At 42.0% G+C, this 23,268-nt stretch overlaps 1 protein-coding gene across 8 annotated transcripts in view; it reads left to right on the forward strand.

Moving 5' to 3' along the window:
* Positions 1-23,268, forward strand: part of ZC3H7A (zinc finger CCCH-type containing 7A) — a 147,270-nt gene that overhangs the window by 84,288 nt on the left and 39,714 nt on the right. For all 8 annotated transcript variants that reach the window (XR_004541114.1, XR_004541115.1, XR_004541116.1 and 5 more), the window contains exon 17: positions 23,159-23,235. Coding sequence is in view for 4 of the 8 variants with exons in the window: in XM_033963683.1 (XP_033819574.1) it covers positions 23,159-23,235 (77 nt within the window). In the remaining 4 variants the exon portion in view is untranslated. The remainder of the gene's footprint in view (positions 1-23,158; positions 23,236-23,268) is intronic.

The raw sequence follows: 23,268 nt of genomic DNA on the forward strand, positions 1-23,268 counted from the left end.
TCTCGTTGACCTGGCTTTAGCACCCTAGGGCCAAGTGTACGTGCTACTTCAAAGAGGGGTCAGTGTGGCACTATAACCTTCCTGTGTTCCTCTTCTGGCTCTCCAATCTTTTGGGAATCTCTGAAACACTCCCACCGACCCTCACTATTTGGGATCTGTGGTCTGGTGTTCCCAGTGGATACCAAAATCCAGCCCTGGATAAATCCTGATAAAACACCTCCATTTCTCCCCCCCCCTAAAAAAGGGTGTGTGTTAGATACACATCCAAAAAACACCACTTCCTCTGCCTTGAATCCTTCACTCAGCTTTTTTTCACATTGAAAGTTTGTCAGTTGCACAAATATATGTTGTTGATTCAACTGGAAACATATCAAGCACCACATTTTTGTACCCTCAAATAACTTTTAATTAGGTGGAGGTTAAACACTTGGATTTATAAGTAATAAACCTAAAAGAGTTTTGTATATAAATCCAAATAAATAAATAAATAACAATAGTGTGTTAAATATATAAAGAGAAAAGAACCACAGTTTTCTAAAGATATTCCATTAAAATAGCTAAGAACTAAGAAAATGATAGCACTTCTCTTCTTCCTTGTATCATATTAAGGGCAATTCTATAATATAGATGCCAACATTTATGTACATGGTACACAAGTAAATGTTTAGAATATCTATATGCACACATGTATTTGCGTACATACACATATATGTTAGCAGGGCACCTAAACATTCTACAAATACCTGTTAAACTTATGAAATGTGCATTTGCAAGGGGGGTGTATACAAGGCTAGCACATAGGCAGGGCTCCCACTTAATGCAAGTCACTTATAGAATACTGTAAGTTCTGTTACATAAACATAGGAATCTGTACAATAGGTGAATATCCCCTGGTCATGAGTTGTTGCAGAAGAATGTCAATCACATCTTTTCATCTCCGCCTCCTTCCCCAATGGACTGTAGTACCCTCTTCAGTTTTTTCTGCAAGAAAATTGTGAAGTTGTGTTCTGATTTGCTCTGCTTGGTTTTTATTACTTTGGGGTATTATTTTCCTGATTGTGATGCTTTGGTGCCATGAGGTCCCCAAATTTGAGGAAATTTTGCCTGGGAGAGGACGCAGACTCTGCGTGAGCAATCTGCAGATCAGAGGGCAACCCACGGGTGTACCTGCTGATTCAGCCTGCTTTGTGCAAATTGGAAGCTCAGGATCCATTCCTCTGGGAGCTAGCTCACCTTCTGATTTATCAGAGGCTTGAGTGCAGGCTGTCGGTCCCCAGGTTTAATCTTGTGGGACTTATTGGAAGCTGTCTGCCGTTCTTTACCTCCCCCATCGCACCAAATGGACCAAAGGGTGGAGGTCTCGGTCAGTGTCAAACCGACTGGCAGCCCGGAGCTCTCCAGATTTGGACATCTGTGAAGTTTTCTGAGGCAGAAAATCATATTCTGGTCAAGCTGAAGGGTAAGCTGACACAGGCATGTACTAGCACAGCACAGTGAATACATGCTGTTATCCCAGGACAAGCAGGCAGCATATTCTTGACTGATGGGTGACGGCACCGACGGAGCCCCGGTACGGACAATTTTAGAGTGATTGCACTCTAAGAACTTTAGAAAGTTCTAGCTCGGCCGCACCGCGCACGCGCGAGTGCCTTCCCGCCCGACAGAGGCGCGCGGTCCCTCAGTTTCTTAGTTTCCGCGGAGCTAAGAAGACGCGTTTTTTTTCAACGGCTGTTGAAACTTTTTTTCTATTGCCTTCCCGCTCGCGTAAACTTTTGGCTAATTGGCCTTATTTGGTTTCTTTTTTCTTTTTTGTAAAAAAAAAAAAAAATTTCTTTTCTTTTTCTTAATTTGATTTTTCCCCGGCGGGGCCTTCTGCCACCATCGAAGCCTCGGCCTTCGATTTGGCGGAAGCCGTTTTTCCTTTCATGCCCCCTCAACCGGGTTTTAAAAAGTGCCAGCGGTGTGCTAGGCCTATATCTCTCACGGACCCACACAACTGGTGCTTACAGTGTTTGGGTCCTGAGCATCAGGCCTCTACTTGCACCCGCTGTGCTACTCTAAAAAAACGGAATCATGACACCGAACCTTCCGGTGCCGGCCCGCACCGAGCTATCGGTACCGGTTGTGGAACAACCCGTATCGATACCGATTGTGGAACCCGTGTTACCCGCTTCCACTGTTTCGGTGCCGCATCACCTAACCTCATCGGTATCGATGCCAGTCCTTGCACCGGAGCCGAGAGCTCACCATCAATCGGTACAGACTTCGGCACCGGTGCGACCGATAACATCTCCTGACTCGGTATCGATGAGGTCGGGTAAGTCGGTGCGCAAGACCCAACACTTACAAACGTCGACACCTGAGTCTCGGGACCATTCTTCCCATGTCAGGGACCCTGATCTGTGGGGAGACTCAGAGGAACCCTTTCTTTCTGAAGGCGAATGTTCCTCAGAGGAGGAGGATTCGGCTGTCCCTGACCCATCCTCCAAACAGGTCACTTCCTCTTTCTCCTGTTTTTTGAAAGAGATGTGTGAATCCTTGTCCATTCCTTTGGAGGCTGAATCCAAAAAGTCTAAAGCTTTTTTGGATGCCCTTGATTTTGACCAGCCTCCAAAGGAATTTTTGAAACTTCCCCTTCATGACATCTTGAGGGAAACTTTCTATAAGAATTTAGAGACTCCTTTAACTGTCCCAGGGGCCCCACGTAAACTGGATTCTCTATATAAAGTAATTCCCATTCCTGGATTCGACAAACCTCAACTTCCACACGAATCCTTATTTGTCGAATCCACCCTTAAAAAGACTTCAGGAGCCAGTGTATATGCATCTGTCCCTCCTGGCAGAGAAGGAAGGGCCATGGATAAATTTGGTAAGAGGCTCTACCAAAATGCTATGTTAGCAAATAGGGCTAGTAATTATGCTTTTCATTTCTCTTTTTATTTAAAGCATCTCCTTACCACCATGGCTTCTTTCGAAAAGTATCTTCCTTCACGAAAGCATCAATCTTTTCATACCTGCTTGTCGTCTCTTTTCCAACTACGTAAGTTTATGGTTAGATCCATATATGACACCTTTGAACTTACATCCAGAGCGACAGCAATGTCGGTGGCTATGCGCCGTTTGGCCTGGCTTCGGGTATCCGAGCTTGATGTTAACCATCAAGATCGGTTAGCCAACGCCCCGTGCCTAGGGGATGAGCTCTTTGGGGATTCCATGGACTCAACCACACAAAAGCTCTCTGCTCATGAGACGCGCTGGGATACCCTGCTTAAAAATAAAAAGAAGCCTCCTCCACCAAAACCATATAGACAGCAGTCGGCCTATCAACGCCGCTTCACAGCTCGTCCATTACCTACCACTGCTCAGCAACCCAGGCGTCAGAGGCAACAACAACGTCAGCCTCCCAGACAGCAGCAGCAGCAACAATCTGTGAAACAACCTCCTCAGCAGAAGTCACAGCCCTTTTGACTTCATTCTCCACAGTATAGCCAGTATCCCTATTCCTGCTCTCCTGCCTCAGCCTATAGGAGGTCGACTTTCTCTGTTCCTCAGCCGGTGGGAAGTAATCACTTCGGACCAATGGGTCCTCAACATCATCCGCCACGGCTACTCTCTCAACTTTCAGACTCTTCCACCTCAAAGCCTGCCAAAAGAGTCTGCTTTACACAGTCCTCAATCTGCCCTCCTTATTCAGGAAGTCCAATCCCTACTCCTTCTGAACGCTATAGAAGAAGTTCCTCTAGATCAAAGAGGGCAGGGATTCTACTCCCGTTATTTTCTAGTCCCCAAAAAAACAGGAGATCTCAGACCAATTTTAGATCTTCGCGATCTCAACAAACATCTGGTAAAAGAAAAATTCAAAATGCTTTCTTTAGCCATCCTTTATCCTCTTCTAAATCAAAACGACTGGCTATGCTCCCTCGATCTTAAAGAGGCTTACACTCACATACCGATCAATGTAACCTCAAGACCATATCTCCGATTCATGATCAATCATTGTCATTACCAATACAAGGTGCTGCCCTTCGGTCTAGCCTCATCTCCAAGGGTATTCACCAAGTGTCTCATTGTGGTAGCGGCATTTTTACGCTCTCACCACCTTCATGTATTTCCTTACCTGGACGACTGGTTGATCAAAGCCACATCCGCTCAAGCAGTTCTCCTGGCCACCAACCAAACCATCCAGTTTCTACGAATTCTGGGGTTCGAGATCAATCTACCCAAATCTCATCTCATCCCTACTCAAAGACTTCAATTCATTGGAGCGATCCTGGATACACTCCTCATGAGAGCTTTCCTACCATCCAATCGTCTTCAGACCCTTCAGTCTCTATGTCAGCAGGTACTTTCACTGCCTTCCATCTCAGCCAGGCAAATGATGGTACTCTTGGGGCACATGGCATCTACAGTTCATGTCACGCCCCTCGCACGTCTTCACCTGCGCACTCCTCAATGGACCCTTGCTACTCAGTGGTCCCAAGCGACGGATCCTTGCTCACGACACATATCTGTGACATCATCTCTTCGGCAGTCTCTTCAATGGTGGTTGGTATCCTCAAATCTATCCAGAGGTCTTCTGTTCCATCAGCCTCCTCACCAACTAGTCATCACCACCGACGCCTCTCTGTATGCATGGGGAGCGCACTTGAACGAGTTCCAGACTCAAGGTCTTTGGACAGCCCAGGAAAAGAAGCATCAAATCAATTTCCTGGAACTCAGAGCAATGTTTTATGCCCTCAAAGCCTTCCAACATCTTCTCTTTCCTCAGGTCCTTCTGTTGTGCACAGACAATCAGGTTGCGATGTACTACATCAACAAGCAGGGTGGGACAGGCTCTCGCCTTTTATGCCAAGAAGCCCAAAAGATCTGGAATTGGGCCATAGATCACCATCTCTTTCTGAAAGCTATCTACATTCAAGGAGCACAGAATTCTTTAGCGGACAAACTCAGCAGAATTCTCCAGCCTCATGAGTGGACACTCGATCCTGTAACTCTGCAGTCTATCTTCACTCAATGGGGCACTCCTCAGATAGACCTCTTTGCAGCTCCTCACAATCACCAGCTGCCCCTCTTCTGCTCCAGACTTTACTCTCCTCACCGTCTGGCAGCGGATGCTTTTCTCCTAGACTGGTCGAATCTGTTCCTGTACGCCTTCCCTCCGCTGCCTCTAATGTTGAGAACCTTATTCAAGCTCAAGAGGGAACGAGCCACAATGATTCTGATTGCTCCGAGATGGCCCAGGCAACATTGGTTCTCCCTTCTACTTCAACTCAGTTCCAGGGAACCTTTTCTTCTTCCTCTGTTTCCTTCTCTGCTTACGCAACAGCAGGAAACCCTTCTACATCCCAACCTCCAGTCTCTGCACCTGACAGCTTGGTATCTCTCGGGCTGACATCTCATGATACTCTTTTATCTCAGCCTGTTCGTTCCATTCTGAATGCCTCCAGGAAACCAACCACTCTGCAATGTTACCATCAGAAGTGGACGAGATTTTCCTCCTGGTGTCTTCTTCATCATCTTGATCCAACTTCTCTGGCAGTGGAGACATTGTTGGATTATTTGCTTTCTTTGTCTGACTCTGGCCTTAAGTCCTCTTCCATCAGAGTCCACCTCAGTGCCATTGCAGCTTTTCATGAGCCAGTCCATGGAAAACTTCTCTCAGCTCATCCCCTGGTATCCAGGTTCATGCGAGGGCTTTTCAATGTGAAACCACCTCTTAAAGCCCCTCCTGTTATCTGGGATCTCAATGTGGTTCTTTCCGCCTTAATGAAGCCTCCATTTGAACCTTTGGCTACCTCTCCTTTCAAGTTTCTCACTTGGAAAGTGCTTTTCCTTATTGCTCTTACCTCTGCCAGGAGGGTCAGTGAGCTTCATGCACTGGTCGCAGATCCACCTTTTACGGTTTTTCACCATGACAAGGTGGTTTTGCGTACACATCCAAAGTTTCTCCCTAAGGTTGTTTCTGAATTCCATCTCAACCAATCCATTGTTCTACCTGTTTTCTTTCCAAAACCTCATTCTCATTCTGGAGAACAAGCTTTACATACTTTGGATTGTAAAAGGGCTCTGGCTTACTATCTAGAGCGTACGAAACCCCACAGATCAGTTCCTCAACTTTTTCTGTCCTTTGATCCAAATAAATTGGGACGTCCCGTTTCTAAACGTACGTTGTCTAATTGGCTGGCAGCGTGCATTTCATTCTGTTATGCTCAGACCGGACTGACACTGGAAGGTTCTGTCACGGCCCATAGAGTCAGAGCAATGGCAGCTTCTGTAGCTTTCCTCCGTTCCACTCCTATTGAGGAAATCTGCAAGGCTGCTACTTGGTCCTCAGTTCACACTTTCACATCTCATTATTGTCTGGATGCTTTCTCCAGACGGGATGGACACTTCGGCCAATCTGTTTTGCAAAATTTGTTTTCCTAATGGCCAACCTTCCCTCCATCCCTCTTTTTGTTAGCTTGGAGGTCACCCATCAGTCAAGAATATGCTGCCTGCTTGTCCTGGGATAAAGCACAGTTACTTACCGTAACAGGTGTTATCCAGGGACAGCAGGCAGATATTCTTGCGTCCCACCCACCTCCCCGGGTTGGCTTCTTAGCTGGCTTATACTAACTGAGGGACCGCGCGCCTCTGTCGGGCGGGAAGGCACTCGCGCGTGCGCGGTGCGGCCGAGCTAGAACTTTCTAAAGTTCTTAGAGTGCAATCACTCTAAAATTGTCCGTACCGGGGCTCCGTCGGTGCCGTCACCCATCAGTCAAGAATATCTGCCTGCTGTCCCTGGATAACACCTGTTACGGTAAGTAACTGTGCTTTCTAGCCTATGGACAAAATTGGAGGGGGAAGTCTGAAATTTTTATTTTAAAGTTTTCTGGGGCCAGAACTAGGTTCTTCCTTCCCTAAAACCCCTTTCCCAGAATTTTTTGAACTTCAGGGAAGCTCCCAGACCAATTTTGGTAAGATTTTGCTGGTGGTGGCCATCTTGGATTTTTAACGATCTAATTTTTTAAAACTTATATTGGCCTCAGAACCCCTTTATTTTGCTCAAAATATACTGGGATGGACTCCTCAGCCCATTCTGACCCCATATCATGCCTGCTTTGCACTAGATGGTTGGCCAAAGAGTGTCTGTGTTCCGTGTGCCATGGAACAAGTAAGGGGGGATGGAAGCCTCAGGATTAGCTTTCCTGGAATCCTCTAGGGCTGGGGAGTTGCAGGGGTCTGTTTGGCAGAAAAGAAATCCCTCCGAGAGACCCTAAAGAGTGAAAGTGCCAAATGCAAGTGCGTGGATGCTGTGGACCCCAAGAGAACCCAATCTACAGTCCTTTAGGGTCTAACGGGCCAACTGTTCTCCTCTGGAAAGCTTATTTATCAGGCCTGGGACATTTTGCACTGCCTGCAGGCATGCCAGTGACGGACCAGCGAGGCCCACCTCCCCCAGATGAATGCCTCCTCGCTGCTAAGGGACCCTCTAAACACCAGATGGAAAAAGACAGAGGATTGGAGGTCAGACTCTATTCCTTTAATGTCCTAGGAAGAAACTTCTCTCCTTGAGGATTCCAGTTCCCTTTATGGGATCAGTAGTCAGGAGGCAGTAGTTTCCCTTGACCTGTTAGTGAGGCATCTTTTTTTTTTTAGGTCTGGTACTATGCCCCACATCACAGATTATTCAGGGAGTTAAAATTGGAAACTCCATAGCCTTCAACCTCACAATCTATCATGAGTGGCACTAATGTCCAGACCATTTCTTTTCCTGTGCACCCGGACATCACTTTGTGATGACCTCCAAAGGGTTCTCTAAAGGTGGCCAGGACTATGGCTAAGTTTTATCCTGTGACACCAGAGTTTCAGCAGCTATTTAACCAGCTGAGAGTGAACTCTGCAGTTGCTCAAGTGACAAAATGCATCTCCCTTCCTAGTGAGGGAGGCGTGATGTTAAAGGACGTGCAAGATCGTAAAGTGGATGTAGTCCTTAAGAGACAATTTGAGGAGCTAGCTTTGGGCATCAAGGCTGCTACAGCAGTCTCGTTCATGGCAAGTGCCTGCCACACCAGATTGCGATGGAGTCCTTCTGCAGAGGAGGACATATGCCCCCAGGTGGTACTAGAGGGGGTAGATTATGATCAAGGTAGAGTCATGACCAAAGTATCTGCATATGCTGTTTCTGCCCGCAGAATGTTCTGGATCAGACAATGGGTGGGCGATTCAGCTTCCAAAACCACTTTGAACAGTCTCCCCTTCAAAGGGCAGATGCTTTTTGGTAAAAACTTAGATAACCTCAAGGCCAGCGTGGCATATTGCTGTCCTAAATCCCTACCAGACAGCAGGTTTTGCCACTCTATGGGGGGCAGCAGAGGCAATTTTAGTTCCTCCTACTGTTCTCTTCTGTACTATACAGGATCCTCTGCTCAGAGATCCTATCAGGGTTCCCAGCAGAGATTTGGTAACACCAGACACCAGCAACCCTTAGATTCTCACATCAACCCAGCCTCCAAGAAAACACAATGACATCAGCAGCCCTACTCTTACGGATTAGAGGGAGGCTGTCGACGTACTGGAAGGCATGGCAGGAAATTTCTTCAGATCTCTGGGTGCTAGACCTTATTTGAGAGGGACACAAGATCGAGTTTCATCACCCTCTTCTGGATCTGTTTATAGACTGTCCAGCCGGCCAGCCAGAAAAGGAAGCCAGTTCAAAAACTATTAGACATCCATGCCATAGAACCAGTCCCTGATAAAGAATCAGGCTCCATCACACTATTTAGTCACAGTGCTTAACTGTTGATACCATAACCACTCTAAATGGTTCATAGACAAAACCGCGGAAGACAAAGGCGCGCGCTGACAACTGAGCGCAAGACGGAGGCGCGCGCCGAAGAAAATGACAGTTTTTAGGGGCTCCGACGGGGTTTTGTTGGGGAGCCCCCCCACTTTACTTAATACAGATCGCGGCGGCGGCGTTATGGGTGGTTTGGGGGGTTGTAACCCCCTCATTATACTGTAAACTTAACTTTTTCCCTGTTTTTAGGGAAAACGTGAAGTTTTCAGTAAAATGTGGGGGGTTACAAACCCCCAAACCCCCCACAATGCGGCGCGATCTGTATAAAGTAAAGTGGGGGGGTTCCCCCCCACACACCCCCGTCGGAGCCCCTAAAAACAGTTATTTTCTTCGGCGTGCGCCTCCGCGCTGCGCTCACTTGTCCGCGGTTTTGACCTGATACCTTCTAAATTGATCAAATTTTTTAAAATTCACTATTTGTGTATTACAAAACATTAGTCACAAGACTTCATTAGGATTTATTTGAGATTAAATGACCTTTAGGTATCCATCTCGTTTTTTCCACTGTGAACATATAAATTGGGGCCATCATGCTTCAATTTATCATGCCATGAGTTCAACAATGACTTTTTAGAGCAGTGATTCCTAAAGTTTTTCTGTTCATGGCTCACTTAGGGCTCCTTTTACAAAGGCGCGCTAGGGCCTTAATGCGCACAATAGCGTGCGTTAAATTCCCGAGCGCGCTAGCCACTACCACCTCCTTTTTAGGAGGCGGTAGATTTTCAGCTACCGCACACTATAGCACACGGTAATTTTGTGCGTGCGCTAAAAAACCCTTATCACACCTTCGTAAAAGGAGTCCTTAATGTTTCAAAATTTTTCCATGGCTTCCCAGGTCAAACAATAGTTCTCTAATACATGCCTGTTGTTAGTTTGAGACGATTATTAATTTAAAAAATTAAAACAATTTATCATAAAAGTTATCACAATAATAATAATTATTTTATTTGAAAAAATTTCAACAATGAATATAAAAAAAAATAATCACAAAAAATATTGATAGAACTAGTGAGATATATGAGCTTGCTGTTCATTACAAATCTTCTCAAACCTGGAACCATATTTGATATAGCCAATCTCATTTCTTGCTCCACATTGATTTTTGCTCGGTATTTGCTTTTTATCACAGCGAGCGCCGAAAACCTAACCTCGCATAAATAGGATGTCACAAACAGAATTAAGAGAGTCTGTGTGCTCTAGATATTCATCTCTTACTGAACACCATAATTCAGTAATATCCATGCTGCTAAATCGTGTCTTGAGTGTATTGTCGCAAGACACTCAATGAGATTTTCTTCTTCAGAAGTAAAATCAGCTGGAGGTTTGACTCTGAAGGGATCCTGAATACAGGTGAATTTCATGGGATCATCTTCTTGAAAATATTTTTCAAACCATTTGATAGTTTGTGATAGGTGGTCTTCAAAAACTGATTTTATATTGTCAGACAAAACAACTTCATTGGAGATCATGAACTGCTGTAAAAGGGGAAAACAATCTTTGCCACCATCTTCATGCATTTTTCTCCACCATAATTGTAATTTATTTTAGAAAGCTTCTCGATCAATTTCAAAATGTGCATGTTGCCTCCTTGCAAGAAGAGATTCAGTGTATTTAACTTTTCAAACATATCATACAAGTATGCCAGTTTCATCAAAAACTCTGTCTCTACAAAGGTTTTGGTATACTTGTGTTTTTTTTCTTCAAGAAAAATGTAGAGTTCTTGTTGTAATTGAACTATACGGGCCAGTGTGAGTGGCAGTGGTATAACAAAGACGTATATTCAGCTCCCATATCGTCACACAGTTTTTTGAAAAATCTTGCTTTTACTGGGTGAGTTTTTATAAAGTTTATCACATCCACCATGTGTTCTAGGACCAAATTCAATCTAGGACTCAAATGCTTTGATGCAAGTACTTCTCTATGTATTATGCAATGGATCCACATTGCAACTGGAGCTTACTTTCAAATAAGTGCTTGTAATCCTCCATTACGGCCTGACATCGAACGACCTCCATCTGTACAGAACCCAGTACCCTTTGTCCACTCTAAATTATTTTCAGTCATAAATATATTTAGGATCTCAAACAAGTCCTGAGCCTTTGCACTTGCAGTTATTTATTTATTTTTTTTTACAAAAAAGTTCTTCCATAATAGCATTTCCATCGACAAAACGTAAATAACAAATCAAATATGCATCCTTATTATTAGCTGTGGTCTCATCCAACTGCAAGCCAAATTCCCTTTCTTTTAGTTTTTCAATCAATTGGTCATTGAGGTCTTCTGACATATGTTGAATTCTCTTACTGATAGTATTATTAGATAAAGGTACATTTGAAAGTACTTTCCCCGCAGATTCGCCTATCATAATGTTCACCATATCTATAGCAGCAGTTGTTCCGCAGTGGTATGCAATTTTTTACACTTAGCAACTATATATGCAACCTTGTATGAGGCTAGCAGAGCATTGTTTGGTATTGACAAATACTGAGAAAAAGTACCTTGCTGTCCTTTTAATTTTTTTAATTTTCTGGTAAAGAAGCTAGTTTTATTAATCAAGTGTGAATGATTAGTTTTTAAATGACGCTTCAGTTTATTTGGAAGCATACAGTCTGACGCCAAAATTTTCAAACATACTACACATTGCAGTCTCTCTTCTCCGTTAATATTTGTTGACGTGAAGCCAAAGTCCAAGGGCTCCTTTTACGAAGGTGCGCTAATGGTTTTATCGCATGCACCGGATTAGCGTGCACTAGCCGAAAATCTACCACCTGCTCAAAAGGTAGCGGCTAGCGCATGTGACAATTTAGCGTGCGCTATTCCGTGCATTAAGGCCCTAGCGCACCTTCATAAAAGGAGCCCCAAATAACTATCCTATTTATGATATTTTCTCATTTTTGCACACCCGCTACTCGTTTGTGGTGCATGCTCTTCATTTTGTGATGTCATATGCTTATTAAATTCAATAAAAATTTATCCATTTTTAGGGTTCTGAAACAACAAATTTTAAAAATTATGTTAATCAGAACTTGACACTTACACAAAAAGACGCTTACTCAGCGATAATATTTGAGTAAAATATTAGTAAAATGTTAGTATTATTATTTTACTAGTAAAGTTTGATAAATACGAGTATAACAGCTAAGTTTGCTCCAACAATCCACTGATCACTCACATTCATAGTCATAGTTACTTATACCCCCTTATATTAAACTGCGATAGCAGTTTTTAGAACTGGGAACCGTGCTCAGAGTTCCTATGAACGTCGGGAGCAGCACGAAGCATTCAGCACAGCTCTCCGCGCTAAAAACTGCTAGCACAGTTTAATAAAAGGAGGCCTTAGTCATATGCATAGTGTCTCCCCCACGGTGATTACATTCACACAATAACAGAAAACAAACTGTTTTACCAGTCATAAACATCAAAAGATTCAGTTGTAGTATTTTTATTTCTATATACTTTTTAATTTCTTTCAGTTGTAAAAGATGTCTAATATAAGAATAATCTGTGGCTCCCCTGTACATCAGTCACGGTTCCCTAGGGAGCTGCGGCTCACAGTTTGAGAACTGCTGGTTTAGAGGATTAATTGACTGATGATCAGTAACTATCAATTTAAAACAAAGATTATTTTAAGAAAATTTAAAATTCTTTGAATTTTAATGGTGTGGCTAAACAGACGTTGACTTTATTTTCAAGATATTCTGAACTAATTTGAAACACACAACTAACAATTAACCATGTTTACAGTTTCATAGCCATACAAAGGGGGTCAATTAATACTAACATAGAATTCTAGGTCATTTTTTCATTAGTTTGTATGATTATATTCATTTTTAATTTTTATTTATTATTTTTGTTTTCAGCTTTTTATGCTTTAGAGTTATTTACTATGGGGCTCATAATCGAAACTTAAACATGTCTAAAAACCTGCCCAAGTCGGCATTTGGACAACCTGAAAGACAGATCGTCCAAGTTTTGATAATCAAACCGACTTTCTGGACATATCCAGGGACTCTTTAGGCCTCTGAATGCCGCTAAGTTCCCAGAGCTAAAAGTGATGTATCTGCAGAAGTGGTTAGAGTGGTATTTGGGCAGGATAATCGAATGTTTCTCGAGACTTCCTGGACGAAACTTATACGTTGTGAGGTAGACAATGTAAAAGCAGGTATACATGCCTAAAAGGTATCCAAAGCGACCAGATAACCATTGCAGAGACAACGTAAAGACCCCCCCCACTCTCCCCCCAGTAATTACTGACCCTCTTACATTGCCACAAATATCAAAATGAAAACATACATACCTGTCTCTGGAACATCAGCACCTGCTATAGGAAAGCCTAGTAAAGCTGCGTACAGGTGTCTTAAATAGCCTGGGGGATGGTCTAGTGAATCATAGAGCCCATAAGCCATTCTAGCACTACATTCATGGTGGAAAATGTGAGCCCACCAAAACCCTACTATACTGCCATATAAATGGCACTTACAGCCATAAGGGCTATCGGGGGTTGTAGACAGGTAGGTATACTGGGTTTTAGGGTGTTTTTTTGGGGGGGGCTCACCATATCCTATAAGGGGGTTCTGGTGAGATGTTTGTGGCACCCTTTTTGTGAAGTTCACAGTAGAGCCCTGTAAGGTGCCCCACTGCTCTGTTTCCATGTCTGGGTGGCCAGTCCATCACAATGCTGGCCCCTCCCACATCAAAATGGTCTTGTTCTGGGTGTTTGAGACTTGAATGAATTTTTGGTCGAAAATGTGGTATAAAGATAGATGTACTGGTGGTCTGGACGATCAGTTCAGATAGATGATTTTTGAAAAAAAAAATTCCAGGCATGTTTTTCGAGAATGGACATTTTTCCACTGCCGACTTTAGGCATCTAGCACCAAATATCTGACTTGGACTTAGACGTTTCTTTTGATTATGTCTCTTCACACTTTTAAGTCGGCATCACAGTTGCAAGTTGCTATTCCTTTTTTCTTCTTTTTCCCTTTTTCTTTTTGTTCCTTCTTTTTCTTTCTCTTCCCTCGAAATTTGATTTTTTAAAATGGTTTTTCTTTATTATTTATTCATTATATTTTGTTGCAGGCTAAGAATATTTGTGACATATATTTCTCTTTTAAGACACAGGTATGCTTAAAAAACCATGTTGATATGATCACATATATGATTTACTTCCTAATACTACTTCACATACAATTTAACATACATTTTAAATTCATTCTAAATGCATTTTTGCTAACCAGTTGTTTGGGTTTTTTTTTTTTTAGAAAAAATTCTTCTTTTTTAAAGAATTAAAAAAACAAAAACTTTGATAGACACCATACTTTGGGTTTTCTTTAAATAATTATTATTTTCAAAGACTCATGGTAGGGAAGAAGATTAAGAAGAGGATAAGCACTGTAAAAATGCTAGAACAAGCTTGGTCCCTTTTTAAAGACACAGTCACCGAGGTGCAAAATCTATATATACCGCGTATCAACAAGGGATCCAAGAGGAAAAAGAACAAAGAACCGGCGTGGCTCACTGTAGATGTGAAGGAAGCGATCAGAGACAAGAAAACTTCATTTAAGGAATGGAAAAGGTAAAAAACGGATGAAAACTGGAACAAGCACAAACAACATCAACGCAGATGCTATAAGGCGGTAAAAGGAACCAAAAGAGACTACGAGGAAAAAATAGCCAAGGAGGCAAAGAACTTCAAGCCGTTCTTTCAATATATTAAGGGGAAACGACCCGCAAAGGAAGTGGTGGGACCGTTGGATGACCATGGAATAAAGGGAGCGCTAAAGGACAAAGCAATCGCTGACAAACTGAACACATTTTTTGCATCTGTATTTACCGAAGAAGATGTATACAGCATACCGGAACCCATCAGGCTATATGCTGGAAATGAAGACGGAAAGCTAACAGGATTGACGGTCAGTCTAGAGGAGGTATGTAGGCAGATTGATAGGCTTAAAAGCGATAAATCCCCGGGACCGGATGGCATCCATCCGAGGGTCATCAAGGAACTGAAAGGGGCCCATAGCTAAACTGCTTCAACTAATAGCCAATCTGTCGATCAAATTGGGAAAGATTCCTGAAGACTGGAAGGTGGCGAATGTTACACCGATCTTCAAGAAAGGTTCGAGGGGAGATCCGTGGAACTACAGACCCGTGAGTCTGACCTCGGTACTGGGAAAGATGGTTGAATCATTGATCACCTTGACGGACACGGGCTGATGAGGACCAGTCAGCACGGTTTTAACAAAGGCAGATCGTGTTTGACGAACTTGCTGCACTTCTTTGAGGGAGTAAACAGACAGATAGACAAGGGCGATCCGGTCGACATTGTATATCTGGATTTTCAGAAGACGTTCGACAAGGTTCTGTATGAATGACTACTTCAGAAAATTGCAAGCCATGGAATTGAGGGTGAAATACTCACGTGGATTAAAAACTGGCTGGAGCATAGGAAACAGAGAGTGGGGGTAATTGGACAATACTTGGACTAGAAGAGCGTCACAAGTGGGGTGCCGCAGGGCTCAGTGCTTGGACCCGTGCTCTTTAACATCTTTAAAAATGATCTGGACATAGGTACGACGAGCGAGGTGATTAAATTTGCAGATGATACAAAGTTATTCAGAGTAGTAAAGATGCAGGGGGATTGCGAAGATCTGCAACGTGACATAATCAAGCTCGAGGAATGGGCATCGACATGGCAGATGAGGTTCAACGTGGATAAGTGTAAAGCGATGCATGTCGGTAACAAAAATCTCATGCACGAATACAGGATGTCCGGGGCGGTACTTGGAGAGACCTCCCAGGAAAGGGATTTGGGAGTTCTGATCGACAAGTCGATGAAGCCGTCCATACAATGTGCGGTGGCAGCAAAAAGGGCAAACAGAATGGTAGGAATGATAAAGAAGGGGATCACGAACAGATCAGAGAAGGTTATCATGCTGCTGTACCGGGCCATGGTACGCCCTCACCTGGAGTACTGCGTCCAGCACTGGTCGCCATACATGAAGAAGGACACGGTACTACTCAAAAGGGTCCAGAGAAGAGCAACTAAGATGGTTAAGGGGCTGGAGGAGCTGCCGTACAGCGAAAGATTAGAGAAACTGGGCCTCTTCTCCCTCGAACAAAGGAGATTGAAAGGGGGCATGATCGAAACATTCAAGGTACTGAAAGGGATAGACTTAGTAGATAAGGACAGGTTGTTCACCCTCTCCAAGGTAGGGAGAACAAGAGGGCACTCTCTAAAGTTGAAAGGGGATAGATTCCGTACAAACGTAAGGAAGTTCTTCTTCACCCAGAGAGTGGTAGAAATCTGGAACACTCTTCCAGAGGCTGTTATAGGGGAAAACACCCTCCAAAGATTCAAGACAAAGTTAGACAAGTTTCTGCTAAACAGGAACGTATGCTGGTGGGGCTAGTCTCAGTTAGGGTGCTGGTCTTAGACCAGAGGGCCGCCGCATGTGCGGACTGCTGGGTATGATGGACCACTGGTCTTGACTCAGCAGTGGCAATTCTTATATTCTTATGATTGATTTCACACGTATAGATGTTCTATAAACGTGAAGCAATTGTTTCTCTCACAAATTTATATAAAGCGTTGCATCTCATTTTTAGATATGTATATATAACAAATGTATTTTTTAATTGTTTCATTGTCATTATTTATATCAATTGTTTTTTTTAATATATATTGGAATTATTAGTTGTTTGTTGTTATAAGCACATTGTTTTTATTCTGAGTTTATTTTGGTTTTATTTATTTTATTATTTTAATTTGTTAGTTTCTTGTCTAAGATTTTAATTTTTACTCTGTAGACTCCTGAGGCAGGCCCTACAGCCAAAACACGTAAGTGTTGAGTCTTGATTATAATAAAGGAATTGAGCATCACAGGGCACCTTTTCTGATTTTCTTGTTCTTCTACCATAGTGAGGTAGGATCTCCTGTTTAGGTGCAAAGCTCCCTGCACCCCTCCTTCTCAGTTCTTCTATTGTAGTGGTGATCGACTGCTTTGGTACAAACTGAAGAGGGCACTGCAGTCCATTGGAGAAGGAGGTGGAGTTGAAAAGATTTGACTTACATTCTTCTGCAACAACTCACGACCAGGAGATATTCACCGATCATACAGACTCCTATGTGTATTAACAGAAAGAAGATTATCCAGGTAAGAACCTGTTCTTTCATTATATATGTCCCTGCCATGTTTAGGCTCTATGGCTGGTGTAACTGCAAGCACCTAAATATTGGCCTTCTGTAATGGAACCTGGGTGCCTAGGTTCCATTCTAGAATAGGCACTTACCACATGGCCTCGGGACACCTAAATGGAGGAGCCCTACTCCAGTATTATCCTACTGTGTTTCAGTAGTTTAATGTTTGCCTTTTGTAATTAGATTGTTTAATGTATTTGTTAATACTATTTTATTGTGTAATGTTGTTGAAGTACAGTATAAATATTTAACATGCTTTATATTCTATTATGATTTGTTTTAACAACTGTTTTGGACTTTCCTCATTTAACATGGAAATGCAGTTTCTCTGAGGACAAGCAGGATGAGCATATTCTTACTGACAGAGCCTAGCACAGTAAGCGTTCTCCAGCATTCTTTCTAAAAGTGTTTAGGAGTATCCCACTATGCATGTGTGGAACCAGCTCAGTCATATTTCTTTCTGCAGAGCAATGTGGACATTTTTTTTTTTAAATAATTTTCTATCATTACATACATACATACATACATAATGAATCAAGAAAAGGATAACCAATACAATATTATAAAGTAAACAATTCACTCCAAAAATTCCTTTCAAGTCCACATCAATGGGGTACCTCACCTCTATTTCAAAAAAATAAACATACTATAGGTAAACAATTAACTGAATCCAGTCCATACAAGTGGACCCCGATTCAATCAAACTATTCTAGGGCCAAATTATCATTCCTCTATTGTTCTGTTGTAGATGAACAGTACTCATTTCGTTTCTCTAGCCAGCAGAAATTGTTGTAACTGTATAGGATCCCAGAAAACAAATTCCGATTCTTGCTGTTTGACCAAACATTTAATTTTAGATAGAAAGAAGCCTCCAGAGACATCCGGAAAAATTCTTACCAAGTCTCCACAAAATTTTGTCAATCTGTTTTTAAAGTATAGTTTCATTAGTAATATCTTATCCATCTCATTCATACAGGTTATTACCAGAGTGGGACCAAGTCTGGATCATATATTGACTATCCTCTAAAAATTCTGTCAAATTTATTTCAGTTGATACCAGTTGGTCAGTATCCTGGTTGGATTCAAGTTTTTTCTGGGGAATATAATAATAATTATTTATAGTAAAGGTTTCTGCATTGGGTAATCCTAGTATCTCCTTAAATAATTTTCTTAACAATATTTCTGGTGAAAGTAAATGGGTTACTGGGAAATTAATCAAGCAGAGATTCCTAGCTCTATAAAGATTCTCCATTATCCCTAACCTAGAATGTATAGCACAAGAATCCTTAACCGCTATAGTAGAAACAGTTTGCAATGTGGAGACTTGTGATTCAGTTTTAAACATCCTCTTATCCAAAGCTTTTAAATTGGAGTCTACATTCTCCAATTTATGAACAACTGCTTGCGAAAAGTCTACTGTCTGTTTTACCGTTGACCTCAACAGCCCCTCCACTCTAGATATTGCTAAAAACAAGTCTTTAAGTGTAATATCTTGTTGTATTCCCTCTGATACGGGATATATATCCGAGTCACTTGAAAAGTCTACAGTGTGGACATATTTCAAGTTCCCTACAGCTTGTGTCTCAGCATGTTCTCATTTCAGTTTTGCTGTGTTTGTTTCTTTCAAGTGTATATAAGTGTCTCTCCCAGTGTTCCCTCTGTCTCCCATTTTAGTTTGTTTAGTCTGGTTTTCTGGCACTTTTGAATTTTCTTTTAATTTTCAGCAGCCCACTAAGCTCCGTTAGGTCTTGAGCACTCACTTTTTCATCTTCAAGCCATTTGATCTCACATCAGCTATTTTTCCTACCATGTCTCAGAAAGCTCCCAGTGATTGTAAAATGTTCATCCAATGCAGCAAGACCAAGTCCTTTACAGACACCCATAACTAGTGCCTGGGGCTTAATCATAATCCCTCTTCTTATAAACTCTGTTCACAGATGTCAAGAAGAGATATTAAAAGTTGAAAGAAACAGCACAAACAAAATTTTGGCACCAAGAAGTCTGATCCATTGACTTCCACATTGGAGACATTAGTTTCTATGGCTCCAAGAGCTGCATCAAGCACTGAGGGCTCATCAACATCAAGAGAGTCTTCACCTTCCTCAACATTGAACATCGACAGTGGCTTCTAGAATTGGGCATCCTCCAGTCCTCTCCTGAGGAAGGATTCATCATCATCCATGTCAATGGCAAGGGATTCTGATCCCATGCATTGGTCGGAGGCGAAGAAGTATTGGCATTGATCATCCCCCTCGGAAGCACAGTGTTGAGAGCACTGAATCTTCAAGATTGATGCCTTTGAAGTGCACTCAACGTGAGGGCCACTCCATCCTCCCAGGAACTGAATGGAGAATGACAGCCTTCATCAAGCTACCAGGTCATTGATACTATACTGATGACTTCAAGGGTCATGATCACTTTCGTTGAGCCCCATCCTTCATCAATGGCAGCCCTCAAGGAACAGCTCAAGGCAATGGCGCAGATGGAGCACCAATATGCCCAATAAGAGGCTAAGACATTGAGGTAATTGGTGCTTCTCAGGATCTTCAGCCTTTCTTGGAGGCCTGTGCACTTGTTCCTGAATCAGTGGAATAGAGTGCCCAAGAAAACCATTTTGAACTTTTGTCTTGCAATGTATTTGTTCAGGGCTCTTAGGTCTGGGATGAGACAATATCCTCTGTCTTCTTGGTAATCATGAAATACCTGTATTAAAATAATTTTTTCTCCTGGTGGAAGAGAGTTCCCTTGTAAAGCAATTCCTTGTGCTGAGAACTTAATTTTGATGCTTTCGGTGGGTAGTTTGGAGGGAACCTTTCCAACTGAAATATGCAGCCTGTGTGTACTCTTCTGAGAACTCCATAGAGGAGATCTGCACACCTGCAGTGTAGTCCTCAATCCACTTCTTACCTAAGAGCCGCCGCATGAGCGAACTACTGGGTACGATGGACCACTGGTCTGACCCAACAGCAGCAATTCTTATGTTTTTATGTAGAGCAAGATTCCCATTGTGACAGCTGGTTTGATCAAATAGTCTTGCAGAATTTATTTGGGGTCTAGAATCTAACTTCATCCTCCTAGGCCATTTATTTCTGTTCCAGGCTGTCAAAAAAGGGGGTCTAAAAATATCTTTAAAACATTTTTTTTTTTAAATGTTGCGATTCATCATGGTCTTTCCTGTTGCAGACCTTTGCTGTGTTTTAAAACAGCTGAAAGCTAGAGATTCCCATCAGTAATAAAATGCTTATTCTGCTTGTCCTTGGAGAAAGTGAAGTTACTCACCTGTGGCAGGTGTTCTCCGAGGACAACAGGATGAAAATTCTTACTGTCCTTTTCATCTCTCCTTGGAGTTGAATTCTATCAGCTATTGTGTTAGATGGCATGATGATGGCAGATGGAAAGATTCACACATGAGCATTTGGGATACTCCCAAACGCTTCTAGAAAGGACACTGGGTTACGTTTACTGCACTGGTCTCTAATGGATGATATTACCTATCACTAGGATATTCATCCTGCTGTCCTCTTAGAACACCTGCTATAGGTGAGTAACTTTGCTTTATAATAATAAATAGAAATATTCTTTAGCATTAAATAATAGTTAAAGCTCAGCTGGTGACCCTAGTTAATTTTATAGGTACAGGTCTTCTTTTTTAAGCTCAATTTTAGAAACAACTTGGTGGCTCTTCCTTTTATAGGGGGCTATTCTATTTTTTAAAAAATTTCTTACGAGTAGGAGCCATTGGAGGTGGTGTTGATGAGGACGGTATCTGAGTTCACAAAAGCATGGGACAAGTACAGAGCAGGGCTAGATTAAAGAACTGATACAAATAGTTGTAATAAATATTCTACTCGGGATAGTCCTGGGTCCACTTTCCAGAGGCAGCAAAATAATGTATTGAAACTGGTGTTTGTACAGTAAAGAATGGTTCATCAAAAAAGTAAGTTTGTTACACATGTACAGCACTTGGCCTAGATTATTACATAGCAACTGCTTTTCAATATGGGGTATTACAGCCAAAGAATGAATTGCTGTGCAATATGGGATATTCCAGCCAAAGAATGAATCTGATGGCAAGGGTCCCTCTGGGTGTCTATATGTAGTATGAGTGTGTCCAAGTTTGTATGAATATCTGTGACTGCTCTGTCCATGTGCAGCAATATTTTTATACATGAAAGAATTGCAAGTATTTTCAGCATAAGCCTGGTTTCCCACATAAGTGTTTTTTGATCAGAAGACAGCTTTCTTGCAAGTAGATGTGATTTCCTTTTGAAAACCCAGGCTTCAGGAGCCTGCCTTGTCTATATGGCCTTTGGCCTTGTCTATGCTCCTGTAACATTTTAATGATCAGCAACACTTTGGAGACATCAAGTTTGTCTATACTGACATCACCTTAAAGGTGAGACCAGGGGTCAGAGCTGTAATACTTTCCAGAAGTAGGCAAGAATTATGAATAAGCACTGAAAGTACTGTGCAGGGTCCTGAGAGCATTGGTGATTATCCCTAGAGTTCTTAGATCCTGTTCCTAAAGCATGTACAATCAGGCTTCTGTTTAGCATAGAAGACATCAAATTACATGTGCTAAATTTGGTGCATTCAAAATTTGATAATCCTATTCAGTTGCCTGTTTTGTCTATGCCTAAATCTTGGCCTCGTACAGAGGATCTCTGAGGGAGAGAAAGCAATGGGAAACCTTAATTGGCACCATATGGTCTTTATCTGACTTTCCATCCTGTGTAAGTAAGGACAGATCTTCAAAGTCTCAGCAAGTTGCTTTTATGTGAACATTTGTGTGTAGTTTCCCAGAATATTGTCATAATAGGAATGCTACTGTACTCACACTTTGAGGGATAGGCTACAGAACAGCTCGTTTCTTAACTATTATTGAGTTAAAGAGGTTTATCTACCTAACAGGAGTTGGTCAACTTATATAAGGTGCATTTACCTGTATTGGCCAGTGACTCTATACTACTGAATAGGAGGTCCATATTCAAATCTAGAGTCTAATCCTGTTATCTAGATCAGTCTTTGTTGAGGGCACTGCATAAAACTCTAAAGGGAAGCCTGTTTTTGCAGTCTACAGTTGTAAGAGAGTACTCTAGTGGAAGTTGTTCTCAAAGTGGGATTTTGGACATCTGTTGCTGAAAACTGATGGCCAAGTCATTTTAATTCTCATCAGTGACTGATGGATTTCTGCCACACTATCTCTGAAGCTTGATAGGTTGAAGGGCTTTCTAGAGAAACCAATGCTGTGTGCCACACTAGGGACCAGATGTACTAAACCGTTTTCATTTTGGAAAAACTGGTTAGTACATCTAGCCTTCAGACTCTGCAGGACTCAAGGAAAGGAAATTTACAGTTACATTTAAATTTCACCTTATAGTTCCTCGGCTCACAATGTCTCTTCATGATGTATGAGCCTGAAGTAATCTGTAACTGAACTATGAACTTAGGAGAAATTTGATATTGTTAAAAATAGAAGATGTAATTCACTTTCTACCTGAATTTGTGAACATAAAGATCAATATTCAAAGTGATTTAACCAGATTAGAAAGGCTGTTGTCTGGTTAAATTGTGCTGGATAGCCCAAGAGCTGATATTCAATGGCACTTAACCAGACAGTCCGCTGAATATCATCTCAGATTGCTGCAGCACTCACTGATTAGTGCTGGGGGGGTCTGGGCCAGAGTCAGGGAGTTGCCAAGAGTTACACAGTGCCTCCTTTGCTAACCAGGCATGGCAATCCTAATTCTGCCTAGTTAACTATGCAAGCATGGCACTGAATATTGACTGAACCCCATAACTTCTCGTTGCCATAAAAGACCTAGATATTAAATGCTGGTGGCTGGATAGGGCCCTGCATTGAATATTTGGGTTTGTTAACTGGTGGTAGTCAGCATTTACTGAAACACTGAGCTCTGCCAGCTCAATATTGACCAGATAGAAATTTGCACTACATAGGCATCGTAGAGTTGTATCTGTTTACATTACAAAAAAAAAATTACAGGAACCCCCCCAAAAAAATTGTGAAAGGAACAAAATGGGACTACACAGAAATGTATTTATTTGTAAAGTGTACATGTTTTACTTTATACTGTATCTTATTTTGTGATGATGTATAGGTATTTCATTAGAAGCCGTTTCCCAAGAATCAAGAAAATATTTGCAAAGTATGGAAGTGGGTGCACCAGGCCCCCAGGTACTTTACTTTTCCTGAACATCCCTTTCTAGT

The sequence above is a fragment of the Geotrypetes seraphini genome, chromosome 11, assembly GCF_902459505.1.
Source record: "Geotrypetes seraphini chromosome 11, aGeoSer1.1, whole genome shotgun sequence".
Taxonomy (NCBI): Eukaryota; Metazoa; Chordata; class Amphibia; order Gymnophiona; family Dermophiidae; genus Geotrypetes; species Geotrypetes seraphini.